The 27,784-nt window shown below is 37.3% G+C and overlaps 2 protein-coding genes and 1 long non-coding RNA gene across 3 annotated transcripts; 2 read left to right on the top strand and 1 right to left on the bottom strand.

The window, feature by feature from the left end:
- Positions 1-13,437: 13,437 nt before the first annotated feature.
- LOC121975607 lies at positions 13,438-14,588 on the top strand. The gene is made up of 2 exons (XM_042527350.1): positions 13,438-13,752; positions 13,820-14,588. Exons 1-2 carry the CDS (start codon positions 13,585-13,587, stop codon positions 14,435-14,437), a joined length of 786 nt encoding a protein of 261 aa, XP_042383284.1. The 5' UTR covers positions 13,438-13,584; the 3' UTR covers positions 14,438-14,588.
- Positions 14,589-14,648: 60 nt separating this feature from the next.
- On the top strand, positions 14,649-15,614 carry LOC121975606 (protein-lysine methyltransferase METTL21D-like). The gene has a single exon (XM_042527349.1). The coding sequence runs from the start codon at positions 14,718-14,720 to the stop codon at positions 15,387-15,389; it is 672 nt and encodes a 223-aa protein (XP_042383283.1). The 5' UTR covers positions 14,649-14,717; the 3' UTR covers positions 15,390-15,614.
- A 6,364-nt stretch (positions 15,615-21,978) lies between these two features.
- On the bottom strand, positions 21,979-26,261 carry LOC121975605. The gene is made up of 4 exons (XR_006110371.1): positions 25,245-26,261; positions 24,961-25,158; positions 24,826-24,880; positions 21,979-23,761 (listed from the first exon to the last, which is right to left on the bottom strand). It is a non-coding gene; the product is annotated as an uncharacterized LOC121975605 (long non-coding RNA).
- Between the last annotated feature and the right edge of the window lie 1,523 nt (positions 26,262-27,784).

Raw genomic sequence — 27,784 nt, 5'->3', positions numbered from 1 at the left:
AAGGATTTTTATGAAGCTTGGGATAAGTAAAATATTCTTTTCTTGCGATCACTTATTACTTTGATCTCAAGAATATATACATTCTCCCAAGTTCTTTATATCGAATTATTTGGACAACCATACCCTTACTTCTGACAACATTTTGATATTGTTTCCAACTACCAAAAATGTTATCTACGTATAGTACAAGAAATACCACCACGCTTCTATCACACCTTTTGTATACACAAGACTTATTCGGTTACCAAATCCATAGAATTTGATAAATCGGATGTTCTAAGACCTTGAAGCTTTGCCTCAGTCCATAGACTGATTGAGCTTGCACACAAGATGCTCTTAGCCCTTTGCAATGAACCCTTCTGGTTGCTTTATATGGATGCTTTCTTCAAGACTTCCATTAAGGAATGCTGTCTTGACATCTACTTGCCAAATAGATAAAAGAATCCGGATAGACTTAAGCATGGACACCAGTGAAAAAGTTTCCTTTTTCATCAAGCCTTGCTTTGAAAGTTACTACCTTCCTGTCTATCCCTCTTTCCCTATTATAGACCTTTTTACACCCAACGGCTTTTACACCATTTGGTGATTCTACAAGCTTCCAGATTTTATTAGAATACATATATTCTAATTCTGTTATCCATTACTCTTTGCCAAGATGCTGCATCTTTATCTTGGAGTGCTTCATTATATGACCGGAGATCAAGTTCATGTCCTCCAGGGATCGAGTCCAAAAACTCTCCCAAAACATGAACCTATTTAGGTTGCCTAACAACCCTCCCACTACAACAAGGCACTTTCTATAATTGTGTATCATTTGTGATACGTGTTGCAGTTTCCTTGTGGTATCTCATCTTGTACAGTTGGTACTAGATTAGACATGTCTTTTATTATTTCCTTAAGAACAAATTTTCTTATGGGCACATGGTTTATTACATAGTCCTTTTCTAAAAATCGGTCATTGATGCTAACAATGACCTTCTGATTTTTAAGACTATAAACCTACTTTCATTTCACTAGGATAACCCACAAACGAGTGAATTCCTGTCCAACTTATCATTGTCTCTCTTCTGCATATGAGTTGGACTACCCGAATCCGAATATGCTTCGAAATAGGCTTACGCCTATTCAGCAATTCTATATGAGTAGAGAGTTCTGACTTTGGAAGGTACTATATTCACTTCCGTTTCCAGAGTATATCCTTAAAATGATTTTAGTAATATTCTAAATAACTCATCAATCTACTTATTTCCATAAGAGTCCTATACCTTCCTTTTTCTACACCATTCTGTTGGGGTGTACCAGGTGCAGTTAGTTGGGATTGAATCCCTACTTCTGATAAGTGACTCCTAAATTCTCCCTAAAAGGTACTTGCCACTACGATCTCACCGCAGTGTCTTGATACGTTTACTTTGACGTTTCTCCACATCAGCCTCGTACTCTTTGAACTAATCAAAGCACTTAGACTTGCGGCACATCAAGTAAATGTATCCGTATCTCAAATAGTTGTCTATAAAATAGACAAGATATTTGAAAATACCTTTTGTCTGGATAGTCATAGGATCACACAAATCAGAATGAACCAATTCCTATATATCTTTGGCTCCATACCCCTTAGACTTAAAAGCTCCTTGGTTATTTTCCTTCCAAGTAAGACTCGCAGGTTGGAAAGATTTCCACTACTAATGAACCCGAAAGTTCATCAGCTACCAATGAATCCTACTTAAGTTAATATAACCTAGCCTTAGATGTCAAAGATATAATTGGTTCATTTTCGAAGGTTGCTTTCTCTTAAGTTAGAAGATGTGTTATTAATTTTCATTTGTTGCATCGTGGGAGTTATTGGATTATAAATTGTCAACTAACATACCAGAATAGATAACTTGCCTATTTTTCTTGATAACAACTTTGTTATCAAAATAGACACAATATCTATTCTATAATAGTTTAGAAACTGAAATCAGGTTCTTTCTAAACTTAGTATGTAAAGACAATTCCTAATAATCCAAATTTTATTCCTATTAGAGAATAAACCTCTCCCACTGCAACAGCTGCTACTTTTGCAGTAGTGCCCATGTGGACGGTGTTTTTTTATTTTCATTTAGTTGTCGGGTTTTCTGGAACCCTGCAATGAATTGCAGACATGATCAGTGGCTCCCATATCTACACACCAGGTACCGGTAGATAACTCCACTAAACATGTATCAACTAATGAATAAAATACACCTATATTGTTCTTAGTTCTAAGAGGACAGTCTACCTTAATGTCCAAATCTTATTTCCAATCAATTATAATTGGGACCTTTAAGTCTATCCTAAAGTATATCAGCTAGGGATTGACCATCATCCTAAGAATCACAAAAATATTTGATTAAGACCAACTCCTTAAAAATCCCCATGAATTTTGTATGCCACGTTAGTGTGGACGTATACAAATTCAAAGAGGAAATTTTATCATTTAATTTTATTATCTCGTCAACCTTACTTTATGACGAATAAAATTAATAGTTGGTCTATCTTTAATCAAATATTTGGTCAAGACTCTAAATTTAAAATAATATTGATTCCTCTAACAATACTATTTAAATTTACCAACACCTCAAAACACCGTGAATTTTGCATGCCACGTTAGTGTGGACGTATACAAAATCAACATTTGTAAGAGGAGGGTTTTACCCATTAACTATCTTGTCAACGTAACTTTATGACAAATAAAATTATCTCAAACACCGTTAATTTTGTATGCCACGTTAGTGTGGACGATACAAAATCAATCATTTGTAAGAGGGTTTTAACCCTTTAATTTTATTATCTTGTCAACCTAGTTTTATGACAAATTAATAGTTGGTTTCATTTGGTCACACAAATAAGTGACTCCGATGGGAGGATACTATTAGATGTGTCTAAGTGTATACCATTACTTGACACTAAGTCCATTAATAAGATTATGCCCCTTCCGTTGGGGAAGATCACACGCTCTTAATTAACTTCCTATAGTCATCCAAAAATGGAAGTCTATTCTAGTGATCTGCAAACAAGCTCATCCGTTATGGAGGAAGGCACTCAGAGCCAACGCGCAAGCTTGTTTGCATCACTTACAAACCAGTAATGGAGACCATGTGATTTACTTAAAAATCCCTCTCCCACTTAGTTATTTATAAATGAGGAATTTTAACTATGCTAGCATACTAAACTTGTAAACTAACATGCACACACAGCACAATATAAAAGCAATAAATAGAAAATCTAATTTTCAACTATTATGGCTTTTATCTCTAGTTGTCCTCCGTGTGTTGTCATCCCAAGCTGCTGCCATATTTGGCCACCGCCACCGGGTCTAGCTGTCGCATCCATCTTGCTCCTAGTTCCGCTGCGCCTCTGGTCCTTAGAAGGTTCCACGCTTTGCAAGATTCGATCCGCGACATAAATAGAATTTTACATTTTGATCCTATATTCCATAAAAGGAATGTACATGTATCTAGATCAAAAATAAAATCCTAATTAAACTAAATACAGCTCCTGCTGTATTTTAATACAATCATGCACACACATATAAATGCCCTTGACATGTCCAAGGGTCCAATCACACACATAATAATTAAAAGCCATAATAGTTGGATCCTGTATCCACAAAGTTAGCACGTCCTACTATTAACCTGCCTAAATTATGTATGACATGCGCATAATTAACCTAATACCAAATACACAGAGGCAAAACCCTAGCTCTGATACCACTTGTTGGTTGCTACTTGGAAAACCTAGAGGTTCCATTGTACAAAAATTTTGTACAAAGGTCTGAACCTTTTCCTAGCTACCATGTGTTCTTTTAAATTAAATTTTGGATCGCCTGCGGAACTTAACACGTTTGATCCAAAACTTAATCTATTTGTTCTTTTAGGTTTTGACTTGGATCTCCTGCGGAACTTAACACGTTCGACCCAAATCACCTTAAGTTATTAATTCCATTAAATATTAATTTCCATAATTGGTTCCCAGTACTGACGTGGCGAGGCACATGGCCTTCTTGGATATGGGAGCAACCACCACCGACTAGACAAAACCTTTTATGGAAAGCTAATATTTAATTTCCTAAAATAACTTTAGGTTAACCGAAAAGAACAATCAAATCACAAGGAAAAAAAACAAAAGAACACAACATCAAAAAATATATTCGAAATACTAGAATCGCATGCCTCTTGTATTTGGTATTATTTCCAAAAATAACTAGTATGATGCGGAAAGAAAAATTACTAGTTATACCTTTTAGAAAGACCTCTTGATCTTCTACCGTATTCCTCTTCTAACCTCGGACGTTGTGTGGGCAACGATCTTCCGAGATGAGAAACCACCAAAGCACCTTCTTCTCCTTTCTTCAAGTTTCGGCCAAGCACTATGCTTCCAAGAGATGAAGATCTTTTTCCACCAATCAAGCTCCAAGGGATGTAAGCTTTCTCTCCTTCTTCTCCAAGCTAAAATCCGGGCACCACTTGATCTTCAAGGAGGAAGAGAGGTCCGGCCACAAGATGGAGAGAAGAGAAAGGAAGGAGGCCGGCCACACCAAGGAAGAAAAGAGGGAGAAAATAATAGAGGTTGTTCACCCATGAAGGCTCCTCTACCTCCTCTTTTATAATCCTTGGTCTTGGCAAATAAGGAAATTTTAATAAAAACTTCCTTTATTCTTTTGCCATGAAAAGGAAAAATTTATTTTAATTAAAATAATTTTTCTTCTCACTAAAACATGGCCGGCCACTTATTTCCTCAAATCAAGGAGAGTTTTAATTAAACAAGAATTAAAACTTCCTAATTTGTTTCCGGAAATTTATAAAAATTTCTCCAATAATTTTATCCTTTCATGATTGATTTATAAAAAGGAAATTTAATAAATTAAAATCTTTCTTTTAAACATGTGGATAAAAAGAAAGTTATCTCTAAAAATTAAAATCTCTTTCAATCTACAAATAAGGAAAGATATCAAATCTTTTCTTAATCTTTTGTAGAAACTTATAAAAGAGAATATTTAATTTTTAAACTCTCTTTTAAATCATGAACATGTTTAAAAGGAAAGTTTTCTTAAAATTTAAAATCCTCCTTTAATCAACAAATAAGGAAAGATTTCAAATTTTAAACTCTTTTAATCATGTAGATGATTTACAAATAAGGAAAGTTTTACCAAAATTAAAACCATCCTTTTAAACTACAAATAAGGAAAGAGATTAATCTCTTCTCTTAATCTTTGTAGAAAGTTATAAAAGGAAATTTTAATTTTTTAACTCTCTTTAAAATCATGATATCCACATAAGAAATAATTTTAATAAAATCCTTTTAATATTCTAGTGGTCGGCCACCTAAGCTTGGGACCCAAGCTTTGGCCGACCACCATCATGGCTCATCCACTTGGTCTTGGCGGCCCTAGCTTGGGTTCCAAGCTAGCTTGGCCGGCCCCATTGGATGGGTAAGAAGGTGGGTATGCGGTGGGTATAAATCTCTATATACTAGAGGCTACGATAGGGACCGAGAGGAGGAATTGGTTTTGGTCTCCCGATAAAATTAAGCATCCCGTGCTCGCCCCGAACACACAACTTAATTTTATCAATAATAATTCATTCCACTAGAGAACTATTATTGAACTACCGCACCAATCCCAAATTACATTTTGGACTCCTTCTTATTATGAGTGTGTTAGTCTCCCTGTGTTTAAGATAACAAATGTCCACTAATTAAGTAAGTTACTGACAACTCACTTAATTAATATCTAGCTCCAAGAGTAGTACCACTCAACTTCATCGTCATGTCGGACTAAGTCCACCTGCAGGGTTTAACATGACAATCCTTATGAGCTCCTCTTGGGGACATTCTCAACCTAGATCACTAGGACACAGTTTCCTTCTATAATCAACAACACACACTATAAGTGATATCATTTCCCAACTTATCGGGCTTATTGATTCATCGAACTAAATCTCACCCATTGATAAATTAAAGAAATAAATATCAAATATATGTGCTTATTATTATATTAGGATTAAGAGCACACACTTCCATAATAACTGAGGTCTTTGTTTCTTTATAAAGTCAGTATAAAAGAAACGACCTCTAATGGTCCTACTCAATACACTCTAAGTGTACTAGTGTAATTATATAGTTAAGATAAACTAATACCTAATTACACTACGACCTTCTAATGGTTTGTTCCTTTCCATTATGGTCGTGAGCTACTGTTTATAATTTATAAGATACTGATAGCATGATCCTCTGTGTGTGACACCACACACCATGTTATCTACAATATAAATTAATTGAACAACTACATTTATCATAAATGTAGACATTTGACCAATGTGATTCTTATTTCTAGATAAATATTTATACCAAAAGCTAGGCTTTTAGTATACACTCTAACACACGGGCCTTCGAGTAGGAGTCGTCACATGCTCCGAACGAAGTAAAAACATCTGTGTCTATTTTATTTTTCATCTGCGTTTATACTCGTCTTTTTCGAATCGATATTCACCCCCCCTCTATCGAATCTAACGGTCCTACAGTTTAAATCCCTAGCCGACGGGCTCGGTGCATTCGAGGGATAAGGTGCTGCGGAAGAGTACGCGGGCGGACGAGAAGGAGGCGCGATACATTTCCGAGGGACTAGAAGCCGGAGCGGAAGGTTACTCGAGAAAGCCGAAAGTTGGATTCGGGTGAGCCCTATTCCGGATGGCTGAAATCACCCAAGCTAGCGGAACGGGAATGGAAGACCCGGACCAAGGCGAGCAGCACCGGAGCAGAGGGCTCAGATCGGAAAAAGTCAACATTGTTGACTTTAAGGTTCCGGGTGCCCGGAATGTGATATTATCCAGATCACGTTTGACCATGATCCGTTACGAAGGGGATAAAGTTTTATCCCCTTCCAGGCTCCTGGAACCCTTCCAGGCGTCCCGACCAAGACTATAAATACATCTTTGGTCCAGAAGCTAAATAACGACAAGAAATTTGAGTTCCAACACTTGTGTGCTTTACTTTATTAGTTTAGATTCATCTTTTTATGCTTTCACTGCTGTAAGAGGCTTCTCCGCCAGAAGGAGATACTTAGTACGATTCATTTCCTTGGATTAACAACCTCCCTAGTTATAACCAAGTAAAATCTGTGAGCCTCGTCTTTTAATATATTTCTTTATTTCATTTTATGCAAGTGTTTTTTAAGTTCGAGAAGGGTTTGTTTTTTAATTGTGCAGGGCTATTCAACCCCCTTCTAGCCGGCCAACGGGTCCCAACAAGTGGTATCAGAGTCAAGACGCTTCAGGAGGACTAACCGCCGATCGAAGCACCAAATCAATGGTTGGACCTAGCATATACCTATCGAAGTTCGAAGGAAAATTCGTTAGCTGGAAAAAGCGAATACATATATTCTTTAAAACTAACTTTGAATTACTTTTATTAATGAAGTTCGGTTTTGTAGCACCCAAGGGTAAAGAAGAATACCAGTGGACGAAGAAGGAGCAGGCCGACTACGTAGCAAACGACAACACAGAATTTCATTTGCTGAACGTCCTTCCGCCACAAGAAGTCAACTGAATCAGCACCTATAACTCAACAAAGGAGCTTTGGGAGAAATTCCTTGAGCTACACGAAGAGACATCCGAAGCCAAGCTCGCGAGATGGGACTTACTTTGCAACCAGCTCACTAACCTGTAATTTGAAGAAGACGAAACGATTGCACATCTTCACTCGAGGATAAAGGAGCTCATCACTAGACTTTTGAATCTCAGAGAAAAGGTAAGAAAACGAGATTCGCTAAGGTACGCTCTTAATTCCTTCCCTAGAAATACAAAATGTGCATCACTAGTAGATGCCTTTTATATCTCTAATGACTTAGAATCTATTACCTTAGAAGAATTATTTTCAACTTTTGAAGTGCATGAATCGAGATGTGCAGCTATGAAGGAGCCGAAGCACAACATCGCCTTCAAGGCAATCAGAGAGGAACATGAGTCGGAATCCTCTCTCGATGGCGAAGAAATGGTTTTGATGGTAAGACATTTTAAAAAATTATTTAAATCAAGAAAAGCTAACTATCCGCAAGGTAGAAAGAAAAGAATAATCAGATGCTACCACTAAAACGAAAAAGGGCACGTTAAGGACAACTTCCCTAAGCTAAGGAACAAGGATAATGACAAAGGAAAGAAGTATGTCAAAATGAATAAGTACAAGACTTTAAAGGAGACGTGGGACGAAACGTCGTTCGAATCAAAAGTTGAAGCATTCTCCGGGCTTGCATTGATGGCAAGTTATCAAGACGAATACGAAGAAAGTTCTTCCGAAATGAGCATCGAGAACATCGATGAAAGGGGAGTGACATTGAAAGAAAACAGCAGTTCAAGGGGAGCCACGAACAACGAGATCGACAAAGTAAGTCAGGTACGATCTCTTCCTCCCGATAAAATATTTAAATTCATAAAATTATTATCTAAATATTGTTATAAATTAGAAAAAAGAAATTAAAGAATTAAAAGTAATTCTAGCAAAATCCTACCCTTTAGAAGATTTTGATAAATTAAAGTTAGACAATGACAATCTATAAAAAGAAATAAAAGACTTGAAAAATCATATATGCATATATAGCAAAAATATTAGAAGATATAATTTAAACTGGTATTTTAAATATCATAAAGGGCAAATTAGAAACATTTCAAAGAAATATGCCCCTAAGAAATTTCTAATTAACTCAGTTGGAAGGAACCTTTATTGGGTTCAAAAGTCTTGTCTTAATTAAAATTTTAAATTGGATTTAGGGCTTTCAGAGAGTACATTAAACATCTAATTTCCTTATGCGACTTTGTCTAAAAGTGGTTGATGATCCAATAATCAAGAAGGCCTAGTGCCTCGCTATAACCTGGAAGTCAAATATTGAAATAAAATGTTTAATTGACTAATTGATAAAACATTAAAATTGGAATTAGATAATGCTTTGAATAGTTATTCAAATTTTTTTGGAAAACTCTAAATTTTTCTATGCAAAAATGTTTTAACTTCTTTTTTTTTTTTTAACTTAAAAGTTTTTTTTCTTGTGCTTTACCAAAAACATGTTTTAAACTTAGAATTTTTTTTTTACATAGATTTTTTTTTCAGATTTACTTTACTAAACTTTCTAAAAAATTAATTCTTGAAAAATATGTTTAACTTAGGAAATTTTCATTTTTACTTAAAAAATATTTTTTTTTACTTAGAAAATGTTTCTAAAATTATCGCATTATTAGCGCTATAAAAATTGTTATCGATATGTTTAAAATTAGAGTTTACTTAGAATTTTTTTTTCTTGAATTTTTTTTTGGAAATTCAAAGTTTTATAAAAGTTACCCTTAGATTTTTCTTGGTACTCATTTTTTATGTGATCAAATGGGGAGAAGGGGAGAATTAAGTCTAGGGGGAGGTAGCTGTAGCTTAAATTTTTAAAATATTTTACTTTTTACACTTTATTACAAAATTTATTGTTCTAAATTTATAGTTCTTTTTACCCTAGCTTAACTTGGGTTTCTCACATTAAAAAGGGGGAGATTGTTGGTACCCCAAGGTTATTTTAATGTGATCAAACAAGTTAGGTCCTGTTGTGTTTAACCCTGTGTCTAAGTGTGTAGGAGCGTAGGAGTACAAGAAGTCAAGTAAAAGACACAGCTAATGAGAAGGACGACACGGGAGAGAGTCGACGGGCTCGGTGCATTCGAGGGACGAAGTGCTGTAGAAAAGTATGCGGGTGGACGAGAAGGAGGCGCGAGGCCTTTCCGAGGGATGAGAAGCCGGAGTGGAAGGTTGCTCGAGAAGGTCGGAAGTTGAGTTTGGGTGAGCCCTATTCCAGATGGTCGAAATCACCCAAGCTAGAGGAACCGGAGTGGAAGACCCGGACCGAGGCAAGCAGCACCGGAGCAGAGGGCCCGGACCGGAAAAAGTCAACATTATTAACTTTAAGGGTTCGGACACCCGGAATCAATCCGAGCGCCCGAACCAGTCCGGGCGCCCAGAACCCTTCCGAGCGCCCAGAATGTGATATTACCCAGATCACGTTTGACCGCGATCCATTACGAAGGGGATAAAGTTTTATTACCTTCTAGGCGCTCCGACCAAAACTATAAATTCAGCCTTGGTCCAGAAGCTAAATAACAACAAGCAATTTGAGTTCCAACACTTGTGCGCTTCACTTTGTTAGTTTAGCTTCATCTTTTTGTACTTTCACTGTTGTAAGAGGCTTCTCCGCCTAAAGGATATACTTAGTGCGATTCATTTCCTTGAATTAACAACCTCTCCAGTTGTAACCAAGTAAAAACTGTGAGCCTCGTCTTTTAGTTTATTTCTTTATTTTATTTTATGCAAGTGTTCTTTTAAGTCCGAGAAGGATTTATTTTTGATTTTGTGCAGGGCTATTCAACCCCCCCCCCTTTTAGCTGGCCAACGGGTCCCAACACCGGCTTCATGCTATGACTCTGCTACGACGTTGTTGTGCCCCACTACTGCCGAGGAGCCAATCAACACCAAGCCTAAGCTGACAATCTTCGGAGGTGTTGGATAATGAACTTGTAATTTGTGTACTTACTTATCTATAAAAAGGACAAGTATAGTGTGTTGCACTTGTTCTATCTTTCTTTGTACTCTATTTCCTTTTCCGAGGGCACCGGAAAAGGTTGTTTAGTGAATTACCCATCGATAGGTCCGTGGGAACTGGGTCTTATAGTAGGAGTTGTCAAAGGCTCTTAACCGAGCAAACTGACCGTGTCTGATTCTATCTTCTAACTTGTATTTTTTTATTTCTGTGTTTTCCCTTGCATACTTTGCTTTTAAATTTGAAAAGAAAAGTCAAGTTTAAAAAACCACCCCCCTCTCACGTGTGACTTGATCTAACAGATGCGAGGCTACATATAGACCTAAATAAAGAAGAAACTCATCCAATGGATCGGAAGACAGAAAAAAGAAAGGGAAAAAGTAAAATGAAATTGGACATTAAAGGTATAATAATAAATTTGGATAATATGTTACAAAGTTTACTGAGTATACAAGCATAAAAATAGTTGAAGTTCAAATGAAACAAAAACAATTCAAAGTTGAGAAGATGAAAGCAAAAGTTGTCAAGATGGAAGCAAAAGTTGCTTTAGCCAAAGTTCAACTAAAGGAATATGCAATCCTTTCGAAGGACACTTCGCAAATGACAGAAAAGCAACTTATCATCCATGAACATCTATGTTAAGAGATTAGAGGGAGATAAAATATGTCATTTTCATTTATTATAATTTTCAATTATTGTACTTTTCAATTAATGTAATTTTTTTATTATTGTACTTTTCAATTAATATAATTTTCTATTATTGTACTTTTTTAATTAAGATACTGATCATGTTCGAAAGTCGAAGAGACGGATGCTGAGAACGTGGCGCTCCTGCTGGCCTCCGATGGACTTTGTTCCTGCCTGCAACACAAGCAGCGTCAGTGCCAAGCCAGGGAAGGGGTCCTCGGCAATGGCCCTCGGACGCTCAAGTCAGTCTCCGGTAAAGCAAGAAGCAAAGGAAACTGTAGCGCAATAGTAGAAATCACGAGAAAAGCATACCTCCGTCGATGCCTAGATCCTCCTTTATAAAGAGCTCTTGTAGCGTGTGCACATGCTTCTTAAAGCGGACACGCTATCCCAAGCTTTCCCTGAAGAGACATGTCAGAAAAGTGTCCCTGACACAGTACCTTATCGGGCCGAGCATGTCTTATGGAGTTCCAGCCGACCATCTTGACGAGTATCTACACATGGGTGAATCAACTGTCATCAAGTGTCTTTTCCAATTCTACAATTATGTGGTTGAACTATTTGGTGATCGATACTTGAGAAGGTTGAATGCTGATGATATTCAACGTTTTCTTCAAATGCATGATGAGAAACACGACTCCCCTGGAATGTTGGACAACCTTGATTACATGTATTGGGAATGAAAAAATTATCCAGTTGCTTGGAAATGCCAGTTTACAAGAGGTCATGGATCATGAACAATCGTGCTTGAAGCTGCTGTGTCTCAAGACTTTGGATATGACATGCATTCTTTGGTGTCACAAATTCATGTAATGATATTAATGTGTTATACGAATCTCACATATTCAATAATATCTTGCAAAGAAATGCCCAGGAGATTAATTTCACTATCAACGAGACTCAATATACGAAGAGGTGTTATCTAACAGATGAAATATATCTGGAATGGACTACTTTCGTGAAGACTTTTCCTTGCCCGGAAGATCTCAAGAGGAGGTTGTTTAAGGAAAGACAAGAGGCTGCAAGAAAATATGTTGAATGAGCATTTGGGGTACTCCAAGCTCGATGGGCAATTGTCAAAGGTCTAGCTCGTTATTGATACAGAAAAAAGTTAAAATATATTATCTTAACATGCATTATTTTTGCACAACATAATTGTTGAAAATGAGGGTGACAAACTCGCACAACCCATCTAAGGTTCAAATCGAGAATTTCATGATTATCTTTGACAAATTTCGAACTACGTGATAGTCGTGTGTATCACCAACTTCATGCAGACTTAGTTGAACATATTTAGTCACAATATAATAATAATCTTTGAATTAGTATTTTATAGTTTCTCTTTACGTTAATTTATATGTTGTTTTTTTAATTTTATGCATGTATAATTTTTTTGTTGTACTCCTTCATTTCAAATTTATAATAGTATTTTAATTTTAAATAAAAGACGGACATAAAATAAGGAAAAAAATTTACATAAAAAATATATTTTAAAACATTATTATTATTTATTTTAAATAATAATTATTTAAATGGGGTAAATAAAATTGAAATTTAATTTATTTAATGTAAAATAAAAATAAAGATGAATGAGTGGACAATGAGACTATAAATAATGAGTGTTAATATTAAAATTAACGTGAAAGAATGAATGTGTTAATATAATAGATATGTAACATATGAATCTCATGTCGATGGATGTTATAACTTCAACAAATACGGAACAATCCATTGATTAATATTATTACTGTTAGAATTTTAATTGAATGGATTCTCTCTGAGAATGAGATAGATACTTCTACCAAAGAGGACTATGATTTTGAATTTTGATCATGCATGGTCTAAATCGCGGCATGTGGTTTTTGTTAGCTTCACGTTGCTTGTCGCCTAGAGCTCATAGAGTTGATAACCAAAGAGGACTATGATTTTGTCATCCATGATTGGAGATTCTGTGAACTTCAGAAGACATCCAAATACTCTCGGCATATCCTCTACTGGCAGATTAATGCATTAAACTCGTAAGCAAATCGACACAAAACCCAAATAAATTAGGCAGAAGGAAAAAACAAACACTCAATAACATGACCTCGTTTGCCAATTGATAGAGTGCAAGCATCAATTTAAAAGAAACTTGTTTCAGCATCCTACTCCATGCCGTTCCCTGAAATTAATCTGAACCGAACAGATTAATACATCCAAAAGCAAAATTAACAAGCTAAGCAAAGCATCCTAGTTTTCCAATAAATCTGCATCGCTTCGTCAGAGATCTGTGAGGAAGAAGAAAGCGAAGCGAGAGAGGAAGAACAGAGAGATCAGAGATGCTGCTGGATAGAAACAGCATAGATTTGTTGTTAGTCCCGGCTGGTTTGGCCGTAATGTTCGGCTACCATCTCTTCCTTCTCTACAGAATCATCAGACTACCAGATACCACTGTTATTGGATTGGAGAACCACAACAAGCGTGCGTGGGTCGAAAGATTGATGCAGGTAATAAACACAAATCCCAAGTAGAATTCTTCATATTTAGCTGATGGCCATAATTGTGTGCGTGCAGAGGAGTCCGGAGGAAACAGGGGTAGCTCTGCAGGTGATATCGAGCAGCATTACGGCGTCCAGCAACCTAGCGTCCCTCTCCATCGCCCTCAGCTCCCTCATCGGCACATGGATCGGCGGCAGCAGCAGCTCCAAGGCGCTGATGACCCAAGTGATCTACGGCGACACCAGCCAAACGACGTCCACCGTCAAGTACGTCTCCCTGCTCGTCTGCTTTCTGGCGGCCTTCACCTGCTTCATCCACTCGGCGGGGTACTTGGTGCAGGCCAGCTTCATGATGAGCACGCTGGAGTCGGACATCCCGGTGTACTACGTGCAGGACGCGGTGATAAAGGGCGGCAACTTCTGGTCGCTCGGGCTGCGGGCGCTGTACGTCTCCACCACGCTGTTGCTGTGGATCTTTGGGCCGATTCCCATGTTTGCGTGCTCGGTCTTCATGGCGGTGATGCTGCACTTTCTGGATACGAATTCCAAGCCGCTGCATCCGTTCGGGCACTACGAGAGGATTAACGCAACAGGATACAAAGGGAAAGGGCTGGTGGAGATGAAGACGATGAGGCGTATGATTGGAGCTTTCAAGGATGATAACTCTGTTCCCGTCTTAACGCAACTAAGTTGACGATTGAGATCACTGAGAACAGAACAGACAGAACAATTCGATCATGTAATTGGAATCGACTTCTTCCTTTCAATTCCTTGTTGTTTGATGAGATCAAGATCATATTATCAATTTTTAGAATTTAAATTTTATAATTATTGGAGGGGCAAGGTGGGCCGGTGAGATGGGCGTTTAGCTTGAGTCTGGCCCATATCCGGTCGAATTCAAGAATCAATTTCGCGTCTAGCGTACCATTGCGGCGACAAACCCCTAAACCGTTTCCACAACGTATCAGAATCCGATGCGGTTCACCGATTCGCCGGTCGTGGAGCTCCCCGTCGGGGGCGCCGTCCTCACCTTCCAGCAGGACAACGGATCTATGCACGTAGGCACCTCCGTCTGGCCTTGCTCCCTCGTCCTCGTCAAGTTCGTCGACCGCTGGCTCCCACGCCCCTCCGCCGCCCCCGATCCCAACCCATACGCGGACCTCCTCCGCTTCCCAGGAAAGCGCGCTGTCGAGCTCGGAGCAGGATGCGGCCCCGCCGGCCTTGGCCTGTTCCTTCTCGGCCTCGACGTCGTCCTCACCGACATCGCACCCGTCATGCCTGCCCTCCGTCGTAACCTCAAGCGCAACCGTTCCGCTCTCCCGCGGGCTCCTAAGCACGCCCAACTCTATTGGAACAACTCGGAACAGATCAGAGCCCTCCGTCCACCCTTTGACCTTGTGATCGCTGCCGACGTTGTGTACATGGAAGACTCTGCTGCTCAGCTAGTCTCCGCCATGGAGGCGCTCGTCGCGGATGATGGAGCCATTTTGTTGGGGTACCAACTGAGGTCACCGGAGGCGCACCAGGTTTTCTGGGAATTGTGTCACCGGACCTTCCCGGTGATTGAAAAAGTACCACATGAGGATCTTCATCCAGATTACGCCTACGAGGAGACGGATGTCTACATATTTAGAAAGAGGAAGTGATCAATGCCCATAAAAGAATTGGTTTTGGGATTACTCCTGGGCTTAGTTACAGGTTTGTTCTTTTTAGTTTTCTTCAATTTATATGCATGTTGGAGATTGTTTGTGTCATGTATTTAAGCATTAATGAATTAGCTCTTCTAAATTTAAACTAGCCACAACAAACTTTGTTCTCAAAACAGCAGCATGTAACTTTCTAAAATCAATCGTATTTCAGACATATATCAATAGTATGCCATCAGACGTGGATCTTTTAGTTTCCTAGATATCAATAGAGTTGCTAAGCAATAATGCACTACTTGTGTTCATAATGTTACTTCATTTTAGTTACTTTAGTGTCAAGGATTGTGGGCTATTGATCTTCTATTTTAAACCTATCTCTTATATATTATATCTCAAAGGACCATTGTGTTTTAGGGGTATATAATTTTGTAGCCTATGCCGTGTTGCATCCCTTATTACTGTAGACAAAGGGATGAGTGTTTTACTCGAAATAAAACTTGATCTCATTCAACCTAGGGATCACAAGCTTGTGACAATATGTATATGTCATTGATACTGTTCACTTTTTGCACATGCAGAATTAATATCACACCTTTGGATGAAATGTTGAAACCTTAGAATAGAAGCCACTCATGTTTTCGCTAATGTTGGTTAAACTTAATGTTGTAGCTAGACACCATAGTTTAATACCCTACACCCTTGTGAGAATAGGAAGAGTTGTTGGGTGGTTTCCCTGGTTTCTCTTGGGTAGTCCAAGTTAGTAATGACTAGGGGTGGATCTAAGATTTTTTTTGTAGTCAAATTTATACTCCTCAACAATACGGAACCCAACAAAAAACAAACAAGATACAAACATTAACGAAAACAGCAAAACAAACTTCCTGCTCCTAAACCTAAAATTACTCCTAAAAAAACTTACTATATTAGAAAAAGTAAAGAACAAGAATCATTTTAAATAAAGAAAAACATGTTAGACGATTTAAACCTAAAAAAACTTATGCCAATACAATAACTTGTTTTTCATGTCATAAACCCGGACATCTTTCCTCAGTCTATCCTGACCAGAAGAACTTATATAGTTGAGAAGAAGAAGTAGTTGGTAATACCAACTTAGACTTAATTGAAATACAAGATGATGTTTCTAGTACTTCTTCTATTTACTCTATTCTTTCTGTCTTAGATCTGAAAAATATTCCTCCTCCAGTACAGAAAGATTATTCATTAATCAACTCTTTCTTAGATCCCAATAATGGTTATTCTTCTGATGAAGATCTGTTAGAAGATCCACTTCTAGACGAAACCTTGCAGGAGTTTCAACAACTTTCGCTCATGTATCATCAATTCATCCCTCAAAACTTAACCGACTTACGTTCTGATCAAAGAACTTGCCCTCATGAATGGAAATTAAAGGAAGGCTCTGATAATATCCCTTGTTTTACTTGTGGTTATTATCCTTCTCTTCTCAATCGTGGTACTTGTAAACTCTGTAGACGACAATGTTGCAACCTTTATCTAAATACACTTTTTCAAAATCCACATTCCTCCAACTCAGCTAGTGAAACGAAGCACGAGCAATACTTCATTAGAATCTCGAGTTGCTGTACTTGAAACTCGTCTCAACCTTTTGGAAATTGAACTTGCTATGCTAAAGGAGGGTTTTCCAGAACCTTCGGACTATCCCAGTCCCTCTTTATATACTCAACCTAGTCCAACGCCATATCCTTCAGACCCCTGCCCCGATAAAGGCAAGGGTATTCTTATCCCACATGAATCAGGCAATTCTCCCTGAACAGAATTTGTTTTCATTCAAACCCCTAATATTTGTAATACAGGCACAACCATAGACATTCATGTCCACTGCACTCTTAATATTCAGGGTCATGAACTAACCTTACACGGTGGCAAAAGGCGAATACGCTCGCCCCCAACACCCCCGCCAACCCATCTCAGGGCCAACATGGAGGAGGTAAATCACAGAAGGCTACTAGCTTTTGGAATAGTGACTAGTACATAAGGGAGACATTTACCTTGGTTTTGCCGAGATTCAAACTCCAGACCTCATGGTGGCAACACCTCATGTGCTAGCCACTAGACCGTCCAGAGGGGACATGAACTAACCTTACATGCTTTTATAAATAGTGGTGCTACTACCTCCACTATTGATGAGGCTCTGCTTACCTCCTTTGTTCCCTTTACGTTAATTAAGACTACTAATACACCTTTTCTTAGTACGTAATTTGATGGTCGCCAATTAAGCTGTCATAAATTTGTTAAAATGTTCATCTTAAATTTTACACCAATTGTGGTGTGTTCAGTGCTCCCCTCACTTTATCTCAACTCTGGATCTAGCCTATGCCTCACAAATCGATCCCTTTAATTCTTGGGCTTAATTTTTTAGTTTCCCCTGAACGCGCCCTTCTCTTGACTAAAGATTATGCTATTTTTCTCTCCACTCCTGTCATCTCTCTTGTTCTCTCTGGCTATCCCTCCGAGGTGTGTGCTGGGGCGCGTGGTGGCGCCCCTCTTGTCGAAGCCGCCAATCCAACCTCCACTTGTCCATGCCCTATTCCAAACACTTGCCAGAAAAAGCCTAGAGTCAATATTTTCTTACAGAAAAACTAGCAATACTTGGCTGTAATACTAGCAATCTAGATGATTGTCTCAATGATATACTTAAGCCAGACCAAGAAACTTATTGTCAAGACTATATTAATCCTTCTTATTTATGTGCTTTACTTAATACGCAAGAAACTTTAGACGTTGTTCTTTCTAGACTTGAAAAATTAGAAATTATTGGGGAAAATCCAACAAAATACTGGGAAAAAGATAAAATTTATTGTAAACTAAATATTATCAATCCCAACTTAACCATTAAAGCCCAGGATCTTAGATACACAAACTAGGAAATTGAAGAATGGAAAATGCATGTTACTCAACTCTTGGTCTTAAAAGCTATACAAAGATCAGACTCTAGACACAAGGGTCCTGCTTTTATAGTAAATAAAGGAGCAGAACATAAAAGAGGACAATCTAGAATGATTTTCAATTGCAAATGCCTTACTGATAATTGTCATGAAGATGACTATAAAATTCTTGATAAGGAGCAATTATTTAATAAAATCCAGAAATCTAAATGGTCTCCAAATTTGACATGAAATCTGATTTTTGGCAAGTTAACATGCATCCTGAATTTGTTCCCTGGACTGCATTCTCTTGTCCAGAAGGACATTTTAAATGGTTAGTTATGCTATTTGGACATAAAATAACACCTCGAGTTTTCTAAAGAAAAATAGATGATATTTTTTTACCTGTTACTTTCTTTACTTGTGTTTATATTGATGATATTCTCGTTTTTCCCCCGACAAAAGAAGAACACTTTGCTCACTTACATATGATTTTAACCTATTTGAAAAACATGAGTTAATTGTCTCAAAAAAAAAAAGATGAAACTTGTCGTACCATACATTGAATTCCTAGGAAGTCTTATTGGTCAAGGCAAAATAACATTTCAACCACACATCACTAGTAAACTCTTAGGCTTTCCAGACAAATTGGAGGATATTAAAACTCTGAGATCGTTTTAAGGACTTCTAAATTATGTCCGCCCATACATAAAGGATGTTGGAAAAATTAGCGGTCCTCTATATAATAAAGCATCTCAAACAGGACAAAGATACTTCAATTAGCAAGACATAGATTTGGTTAGACAAATAAAACTTATGGTACAACATCTTCCTCAGTTAACACTTCCCCTAGATTCAGACTATCTAGCATAGAAACTGATGGTTGTCAATCGGGATGGGGCGGAGCCCTATTCAGTAAAAGATCTAAATATGACCCAAAAAGCTGTGAAAACCTTTGCCACTATGCTTCAGGCAAATATAAAGAAAAAGGAAGATTAACCTCCTTAGACTTTGAACTACTAGCGGTTATCTACTCTTTAAAAGCTTTTATGCTATTTATCTGCAGTAAATCTGAAATTACAATTAGAACAGATTGTGAGGCCATAGTAAAATACATCGGCCTTGGTTATAAACGTTGGATAAAATTCACTGATGCCATCCTCAACAAGGGTTTACGTATAAATTGGGAACATATTAAAGGAACAAACAATTCTTTAACTGATACTTTGTCTAAATTCTTATTTAACTTCTTTCCTCTTTCAGAATGGACCGGATAAAGAAGGTACATACTTATAGTTATTCCAAGACTATGAAATTTGGTATTCATGAATTTCCGCTATACACAAGAAAGGAAGATACATTCCAATTCTCATTACGACTGCAATTAGATGCTATACAACAATGTTTGATTGATAATATATGAAATATTCCTACTTCACCAGGTATAGCTAGCAACAAAATAGCAGTGATTAATGCTCTATCAAATTATTTCCTAACCACAGTGCAGAAACCGTTAGGAAAGAAATTTTCTTGTTATGCCATTCTCGCAGGAACTTATGCAGGTCTTTATGCCCACTAGGATGAAGTTAAACCTCTTCTCTTAGACGAAGACAAAGTACCTTACAAGGGTTTGTACTCTTTGGATGAAGCCTATAACTTAGGGAAAAATTGGGGCCAAACTTTATAATTAGCCATTCACTTCAAAATTACAGTCAAATACAAACAGATAAAACTTACTTAACGGCAGCCACTTCAGAGATACTTACCCGAAGAGATACGAATGTACTATCTGTACCTAGAAGGGCAATGACTTACCAATCCATGGAAATACTTTATTTCCATGCTAACACTGGTCGGTACAATAGTCTAGTCTCTATCAAGATATTATCAACAGACTTATGTACTTACATCACTACTTTGGGAGAAGTCTCTAGCTACAAAGGCTTCTTAAAACTTGAAGAAGCACTTAATTGGTTTCATCAAAACCCTACTCTTGGCATTTCAATAACTTATGCTGAAGAATATACTTATAAACTTCCTTGCACTAAAAGTTTTCCTCAGTGTTATGAGAATACAGATTTGGGTTGCAGATGTCAACTCTTATACTCTTTCAGAAAAGCAAATATACATTGTGAAAAATTTCAATATAAAAATTACAGAGGTAGACTTATTACTCTTATTTTAATGAACTACGGTTTACTTCAACAACTTTGGGTACAAGATTTAGACTCTGTTCCAACTCTACCTCCAGTACTTGGACAAAAACTGTAGCATATACTGGAAGAAAAAGAAACACTTATTTTATATACTTTTAGTAGTTCTCCACCAGAATGGACAACTACTTATACTGAACCAGCCAGATAAATTAGATGTGCAAAAACTTAATATTGAACTTGTACAATTTGAAAACTATCCTTCCAATCCAGATAAAGATTGGACATCCTCAAAACCACTTGAAGAACAACTGAAACATTGGAGGGCTTTGCTACAAGGAAGTTCCTAGTTATGGGATCAAGATCCTCTAGACTATACTTTGGCCAGAGAAACACTAACCGAAAAAATATATTGGCCAAAAACTTTTGGAACAGTATTCTTTTCATTCTCCTACTCCACTGAACATTTAAATCTTTGCCAGTTCTACCAAAAGAAAAATCTGGCATGAGTAGAAAAACAACGAAGACAGACTTCAGCAATCTCCACCTCTACTCTACCACCATCCATAGGTTCTGTCGAAGAAGCAAACCTCATCAACATGATGAAATTCTAATAACACGGAAGTAATGACATCATCAAACAAACGGCATAAGCACTGACGACTGAAGCCACTAATGACGTCATCCCTAACCTCTACCAGCACTTACGAGCATACTTATCTGCCATGACTATTTGCAGCCCCTTCTTCTCTCTATAAATACCTCCTTGCCAGCATCCACAAGGGGCATCCATAATAACAAGCCTCTCAACTCTCTCAGCTCGCAGCCTTCCTCTCTGGCTGTCTCGCTCCTCTGAACTCCCTCTTGTAATATAATTGTAAGTTTCTGTACTTGATCAGTTTAGTTTTGTATAAATCTTATCAGTTGTTTGTATTTCTTCTTTATGGTTGAATAATATCTTTGTGTTTCTAAACCATAGGCTGGTGCTCTTGTTTTTTTTTTCAGTTCAATAGTCCTCAGTCCTTATCGTCACATACTCTTTAGTATCCACGTAACTAGCTAAAAGAGAAGACAGAGTGAAATCTTTCGGTTATGTAAATTCTATGCTGGCTTAAGTAAGGCAATCAGCAGAAAAGCTATTGTAAGACCTGAAGAAGTCGAGGTAAGAATCATTGGAATTTTCAAACAACTCTAGAGGCTCTTTATTAGGTGAGGCTCACTGGTGCGAACGGAAAAAATACAAAACACTAACCTATAGGTTTAGACACACATCTCAACCACCAAAAACTTTCAACCAAAATGTTCAACCAAAGCTTTCAACCAAAACTTTCAACCACCAAAAACTTGCAACCAAACCGAAAAACTTTGGTATCAGAGCTAGGTCGATTTCTAACCCTCTACTGGGTTTATGAGCACAACTTCTAAACACTTAGATTATCTAGATCTAGCTTTACAACCAAGAAACATAATAACACTTGATCAACAGAAACACACGTGTTATATCAAAAGTAAACTATTCGAACACATCTTACATTCATATCAAGTACATTTAAATTCTATCACTGATTTCCTTCTTAGTCAAGGACTTTCTCTAGAAGGCCATGGTTAGTCCCTAACAAATAAATTAGAAACTTTCAAAACCACTTTGTTCCAACAACAACTTTTATCGGAACTCCTAAGAAATCTTGATTATGTAAAAACTTCTATTAATCTCTTAACAAGAAAACCTTCTTCTCAAAAGCTTGTAGAACCAGAAACATCCTCACAACAACTTTTACTGCAGTCAAAAGATCTTATTGTTAGTAATAAAACTCAATTATACAACAAATTAGATAACATACTGCACTTATTAGATGAACTTAAATATAAATGAACCAGTTGAAATACGAAAACTCCCACTATGAAGATGCTGTAGAATATACTAAACAGTACTCTACAACAAAAGAAGACGACAACTGTAAATTAGAACTACCCGGAAAAGGTGATCAAATACAAGTTCAACAAAATAATACCATTATTGCTCTTCTTACTTCTTTACATTACAGATTTATTGTAATTGAAACTACATTGTTACATATGGAAACGTCCGCTTCAGCAACTTGGCGTTATAGTGAATTTCAAGAAGCGTTTGCTAAACTAAATAAAGATTTAAGTCAGTTGTCTCTTGGTAAAACTATTCATAAACTTCCACTTGTCACTTTTAAATTCTTAACATATAAACCCAATGAGTCTGACAAAAACTGAAACCTTCTTTGGACCTTCCAGAGCTATTAGATTAATGGAAGTTAATACTTCCTCCTCCTGGATAGATTCTATAACCAAGAGAAATATCACTTCTTCTTTAGGACCTCTTCGACTTGAATAAATAATAGCCGTTGATAAAGATCTTACGATTTTTTCAAATGAACAGCTAAATACTTTAAATCCTAAGAAACTTTACAGTCAAGGTATTCTAAATTTTTCAACATCGGTCTATAAATATCATAGACAGGAAGCTCTTCACGTCCCTGATGGGGTAGAAGTGAAACTTGGTCTAATGACAGAAGAGACAGCAAAAACTTTATACCTAAGAAAGCATAATTACATCCATCTTGGACTTATTGTGTTTGGTCTACGAGGCTTAACAAGGGCAAAGTAGGAAGAAAAGTGTTATTAGTCTTACATGACACTCATTTTTCTGATACTGAAAAAGCAATCATTGAACTACTAGAAGTCGAGATGAATGCAAACTTAGGAATTACTTATGCCGCAATTTTAATATGACTATAAGAGACTTTATAAAACATATACAAATTCATGTGTAGGCAAAAGGTTATGACCAATTCCAAGGAGATAATCTCCAATTAGATATCATATTCTTCGAAAAAACAATGAATCACATGCATAACCACTTTAAAGTATCCGTTACAGATATGATTGAAGCATTAACAACCAAAGGAATACATTTCTTAAACCCAGAGAATATAATTCTGAAACTTTAGCTGGACTTGAATGGACTATTAATTTACAAAATCCAGATGCTACTTTAAAATTCATTTCTTCTCTTATGTATAAAGACTGTAAAAACCAACTTTCTATCCGGTTTTCTGGATATCAACCCACTTCTACACTTGAAATAGAATTAGAAGAAGACTCAGGAATGCAATTAAACTTAATGAATCAACAAATAATACAAGAACACTTACTGATCTCCCTAGGAAGAAAATATTTACAATTAATAACCAGACTTGAAAATAAAACAATCAAACCAGTACTTCTAATCGAATGAACCCAACCGAATCTTCAGCTACGTCAAGACCATATGATGTACGCCTACCTGAAAGTACAATGAAAATAATGGATTATGGTCAAGGACATCCTCCAAGAACTAGAATTATTCTGTATACCAATAACAACCCTTTACTTAGAACAACAAGAAAAAGAAGACCACCTGAAATAACTTTCTTTGATAAAGATGTTGTTTTACTTAATATCACTGAATGTGGTTCACAACTATACGATATTAATCTAGAACAATGAATAGTCTATGTCAAAAGAGATTGCCAAGTCAAACATGAAATGGACATAGAATCTGGTGATGTCATGATTAGAGTCGGTGAAAATTATTTAGGAGATGTTGCTAGAGTAGCATGGGAAGATTTTAAAACTCATTTTCCAGAAGAAGTCACTCGGATTACCTCTCAAGGCAATAACATCCTTAATTTTTGTTATGTTATTCATAGACTATTAATAACAAGGGATGCTAATACTGGTCTAATTGACGAGGTGGTAGAATTATCCTCCCCTTGGAAAATCTACAAGAACTTTGTTAAAAAAATATGGCTATAACTAATAAACCAACTTAAATCTAGACAGATAGTTAAAGAAAGATTTTTGAGCCATCTGCACAAAAGGGCTAATGCATCTCCAAAAGTTAACCCGAGCTACAAGGGTAATCTACATGCTTTTCCTCCAAATATGAGGTCTTCATGTGTGAGAGGTTCAATTCACAACTAGAAACTTCATGGGAGGAACAAATCGAAACATATTTTAAAACAAAGCGATAGCATAGCCCATGTACAGGGACTATTAATATTCTTAAGTGGCTTCTAAACTAAAAACAGCGATATTGTTAATATTTGTTGCACTCTCTAATCAAGAATAGATCAAGAGATGACTACTTATGGCGTTGGCAATATATGCCTAACTATAATTTGAGTAGAAATAAAACAAGATCAATGAAACTTGAGCTCCCATCGATAACTAAAAGATAAAAGTGATATTGCCCATAACAGAGGCCAAGTCCAACAATGATCCATCTAGCTAATTCCAAATAAATGCATTACTGAGCATAACACCAAGACCAGATTTCATTCCATTCCTACACTACTAGTTTATTACCTCAATGTATAGACGTAAGTAAATAGCACCTAGTCAAGTAAGGAGGCACAACATCCTGTATGCATCCATGAAGCGTGAGTTGAAGTGAACAAAAAATATATCTGCTTAAAAAGCTCGAATTTTTACTCTTAGAACCTGAAAATGTCCATGATCAATGAGGATCGGGCAAGGATTCAGTAAGATCATCGCTAGAAACCACGGGGAAGACCATTCCTTCGCATCCTTGCCAACATTGCTCTAAAAATAAACTGATACAAAGTAGATGGCTGCTGGAAAAAGCACAAGCAAGTCCGAAGAGTCGAAGACAACACTATCCATCGCATTGCCAGCTTCCTACACACACCATCAAATCAATTTGGGGGTCAAGAAGTCACAAAGCAGAAACAGTTGTGAGCAAAAGGGTGATCAAGAAAAACTACGATTTATGGGACTCGAATCCACGGGAGGGAGAGAGGGCAAAGGATTCAGGAATGGAAGCGTTGATGAGGAAGGCACGGTGAAACTCTGGTAAGCGGTGAGTAGCAGAGGCCCCAATAGGAGAGGTTGTTTGCTGCGGTGTTGTGGTACCACTCAACGATCGGCGTGTGGAGAGTGATCTCCATCTAGTGCCTCTGGGCCTCGTAGTCCCCATACATGGGTGATGTTCCTTGGCCAAATCGAAACTTCATGGGAGGAACAAATCGAAACTTCAAGTTCCTTGCTTGCTGCGCACACTTTTGTTGTAGATGTGAGAAAGCAGTGATAGCTGCATGATCTCATAGCATATGTCCCTTTCAAACTTATCACAAAGTTCTTCTTGCCTAGGATTTAGGTAGCTTCCTTTTTGTTGATTAAGCTCTTCCCTCATTGAGTTGAGATGAATAGTGAATCTACACTTGCAGGGATAAGCCTCGATACCTTTGGGTGCTCAATGGCTGTTTTCTTGTGGCTTTGGTAAAGGGCATCACTCAGTTGTTCTGCATTTATGTCATGTGTTCTTAATGTTTTTCTATGTTTGGTTGGTAGGTTGTTGCTTTATGGTTTGACAGCTTGGCAATTAGTCCCCTTGGTATATCTTGAGGGTTATTTGCCTCTGACCAAGATTGAATTTTCAACTTCATCGCCAATGCTGTAGTTGTCCAAAGTCGACTGACATTGTTACTCCTTAACAAGAAGCATATGTAGAATGAAGTGTTTGTTGTGAACAACTAAAAGTATTACAGTGAACATAGTCTGAGCATAATGCTAAATGTTTGCAAGAGTACAGAATGGACCTAGTATCTATTTTGTATGTCACATGGAAGGAGGGTAGATGATCCAAAGATTGTCTATAACATTTGAGTGGGTAATCCTCCTTTGTGTGACTCAGTAATTCCAAGGGGTTCAGATTATCTGTAATTGATACTTAACTTTTGAACTTCAGAGACCATGGAATTGGATTGGTATATGAGAATTTAGTTGCAATACGTGAGAGCAAAAGACCATTGTATCAAGAGTACAAACTACAACTGGATTAAGAGGTGCTAATTCTAAAGCTCACTAGGTTCAGCGCTGTTCAAGCCAAAAGTCTCCAACCCCAAGTTGCCTGGATAGTGCAAATAAATCTTTTTGCCTTTTAGGATTTTATCAACAGTGAATACTACAACTGGGTAACTGGTGTAGTTCTCATTCCGAAGCTCACCAATCTGAGCAAAGCCCAATCCAAAAGTCTCTAACCTCAAGTTGTGCACACAGCACAAGTAACTCTTTTCGCCTTTTAGGCTTTTATGTTTAAAGTTTATGAATTGATATATGCTGTGATGAGTTTATAGAAGTTGCCTGGCTGATTAGCAACACTCTACTGGTATGTCCATCATTATTCGCCTCTGAGATTTTAAATGTACAATTTGTGCAGGAGGTTGTGTTACAAGAATCTACTTTATCTGATGCCAACTGTACACCTTAAATGGATCAACTAGCAGAGTTTTTAAGAGAAATTTATGTCAATGTGGTTCGTCAATCAAGAAAATTAGGTGTTTCGTACAGTGATGATGGTGCATGTTTTATGACCTGTTGCATACTTTATTTACTATGTAGATCCGTTATATTAACGATCCTTCTAGTGCCAGCTTTACGAATATGGAAAGAGGTACATATAGGTATACATGCGTCAGGTATATGATGAGATAAACTTTAGGTCGTCAGTTTTTGATAATCGACCCCTGATCATTATATTAGAGATGTCATGCGTTCATCATCCGTACTACGTTCTGGGGCTGCATACTTTATTTACTGCTCTTATGGTGTAATGCTGTCTGATATAGTTTTTTTTTTTTTCAACTTTTCGTATGTAGTTAAAGGGCATGCTTATAAGAAGGATTTGTGATAAAACTGAACAATTTTGCATAGAGATACTCCACAAGTGGTCTCTATTTGTAAGCAGAACTCTTAAATTTGATAAAATGATTTATCCCAAAATTATTATTGTTTATAATTTGCCTTCTGCACTGCAATTTAGGTTCTGTTGAAAGCAACGTGTGTGTGTAAAGTAAAATGATCGATTTCATTCATTTGTTTGTTATCTCAGTGATGATAACGGTTAGCATACCTAGAAAACTTCCCATACTTGTGTAGATACTACTAGACACCACTCATATCTGTCTGATACATTTTACAGGTATTTAATTCTATACTTTAGAATACATCTGTCGTTTACTTCCTAAAATTAACAGGCATAGAATAGAACAACCGCGCACCAAAAAGGAATAAATTAAAGGACGGCGTGCAGCCGTGCAACTTAGAGAGTTGGAAGGAGTTGCATGGGACTGGGAATCCCCCAGGCATGCAGTAACGTGATCTTGAAGCCTTCTTTTCCGTCCTCTTGCAGCTTGTTTGCTTCTCAACAATCATCGATCACAATCAGCGTGTGAATTCAGCTCACCCCTCCCGCTGACCTAGAAAAGGTACAACTCCACTTGTCAATTTGCCATTTGAGAAATGC

This window comes from Zingiber officinale, chromosome 4B (genome assembly GCF_018446385.1).
Source record: "Zingiber officinale cultivar Zhangliang chromosome 4B, Zo_v1.1, whole genome shotgun sequence".
NCBI lineage: Eukaryota > Viridiplantae > Streptophyta > Magnoliopsida > Zingiberales > Zingiberaceae > Zingiber > Zingiber officinale.
This window is presented reverse-complemented; position numbering and strand designations above follow the sequence as displayed.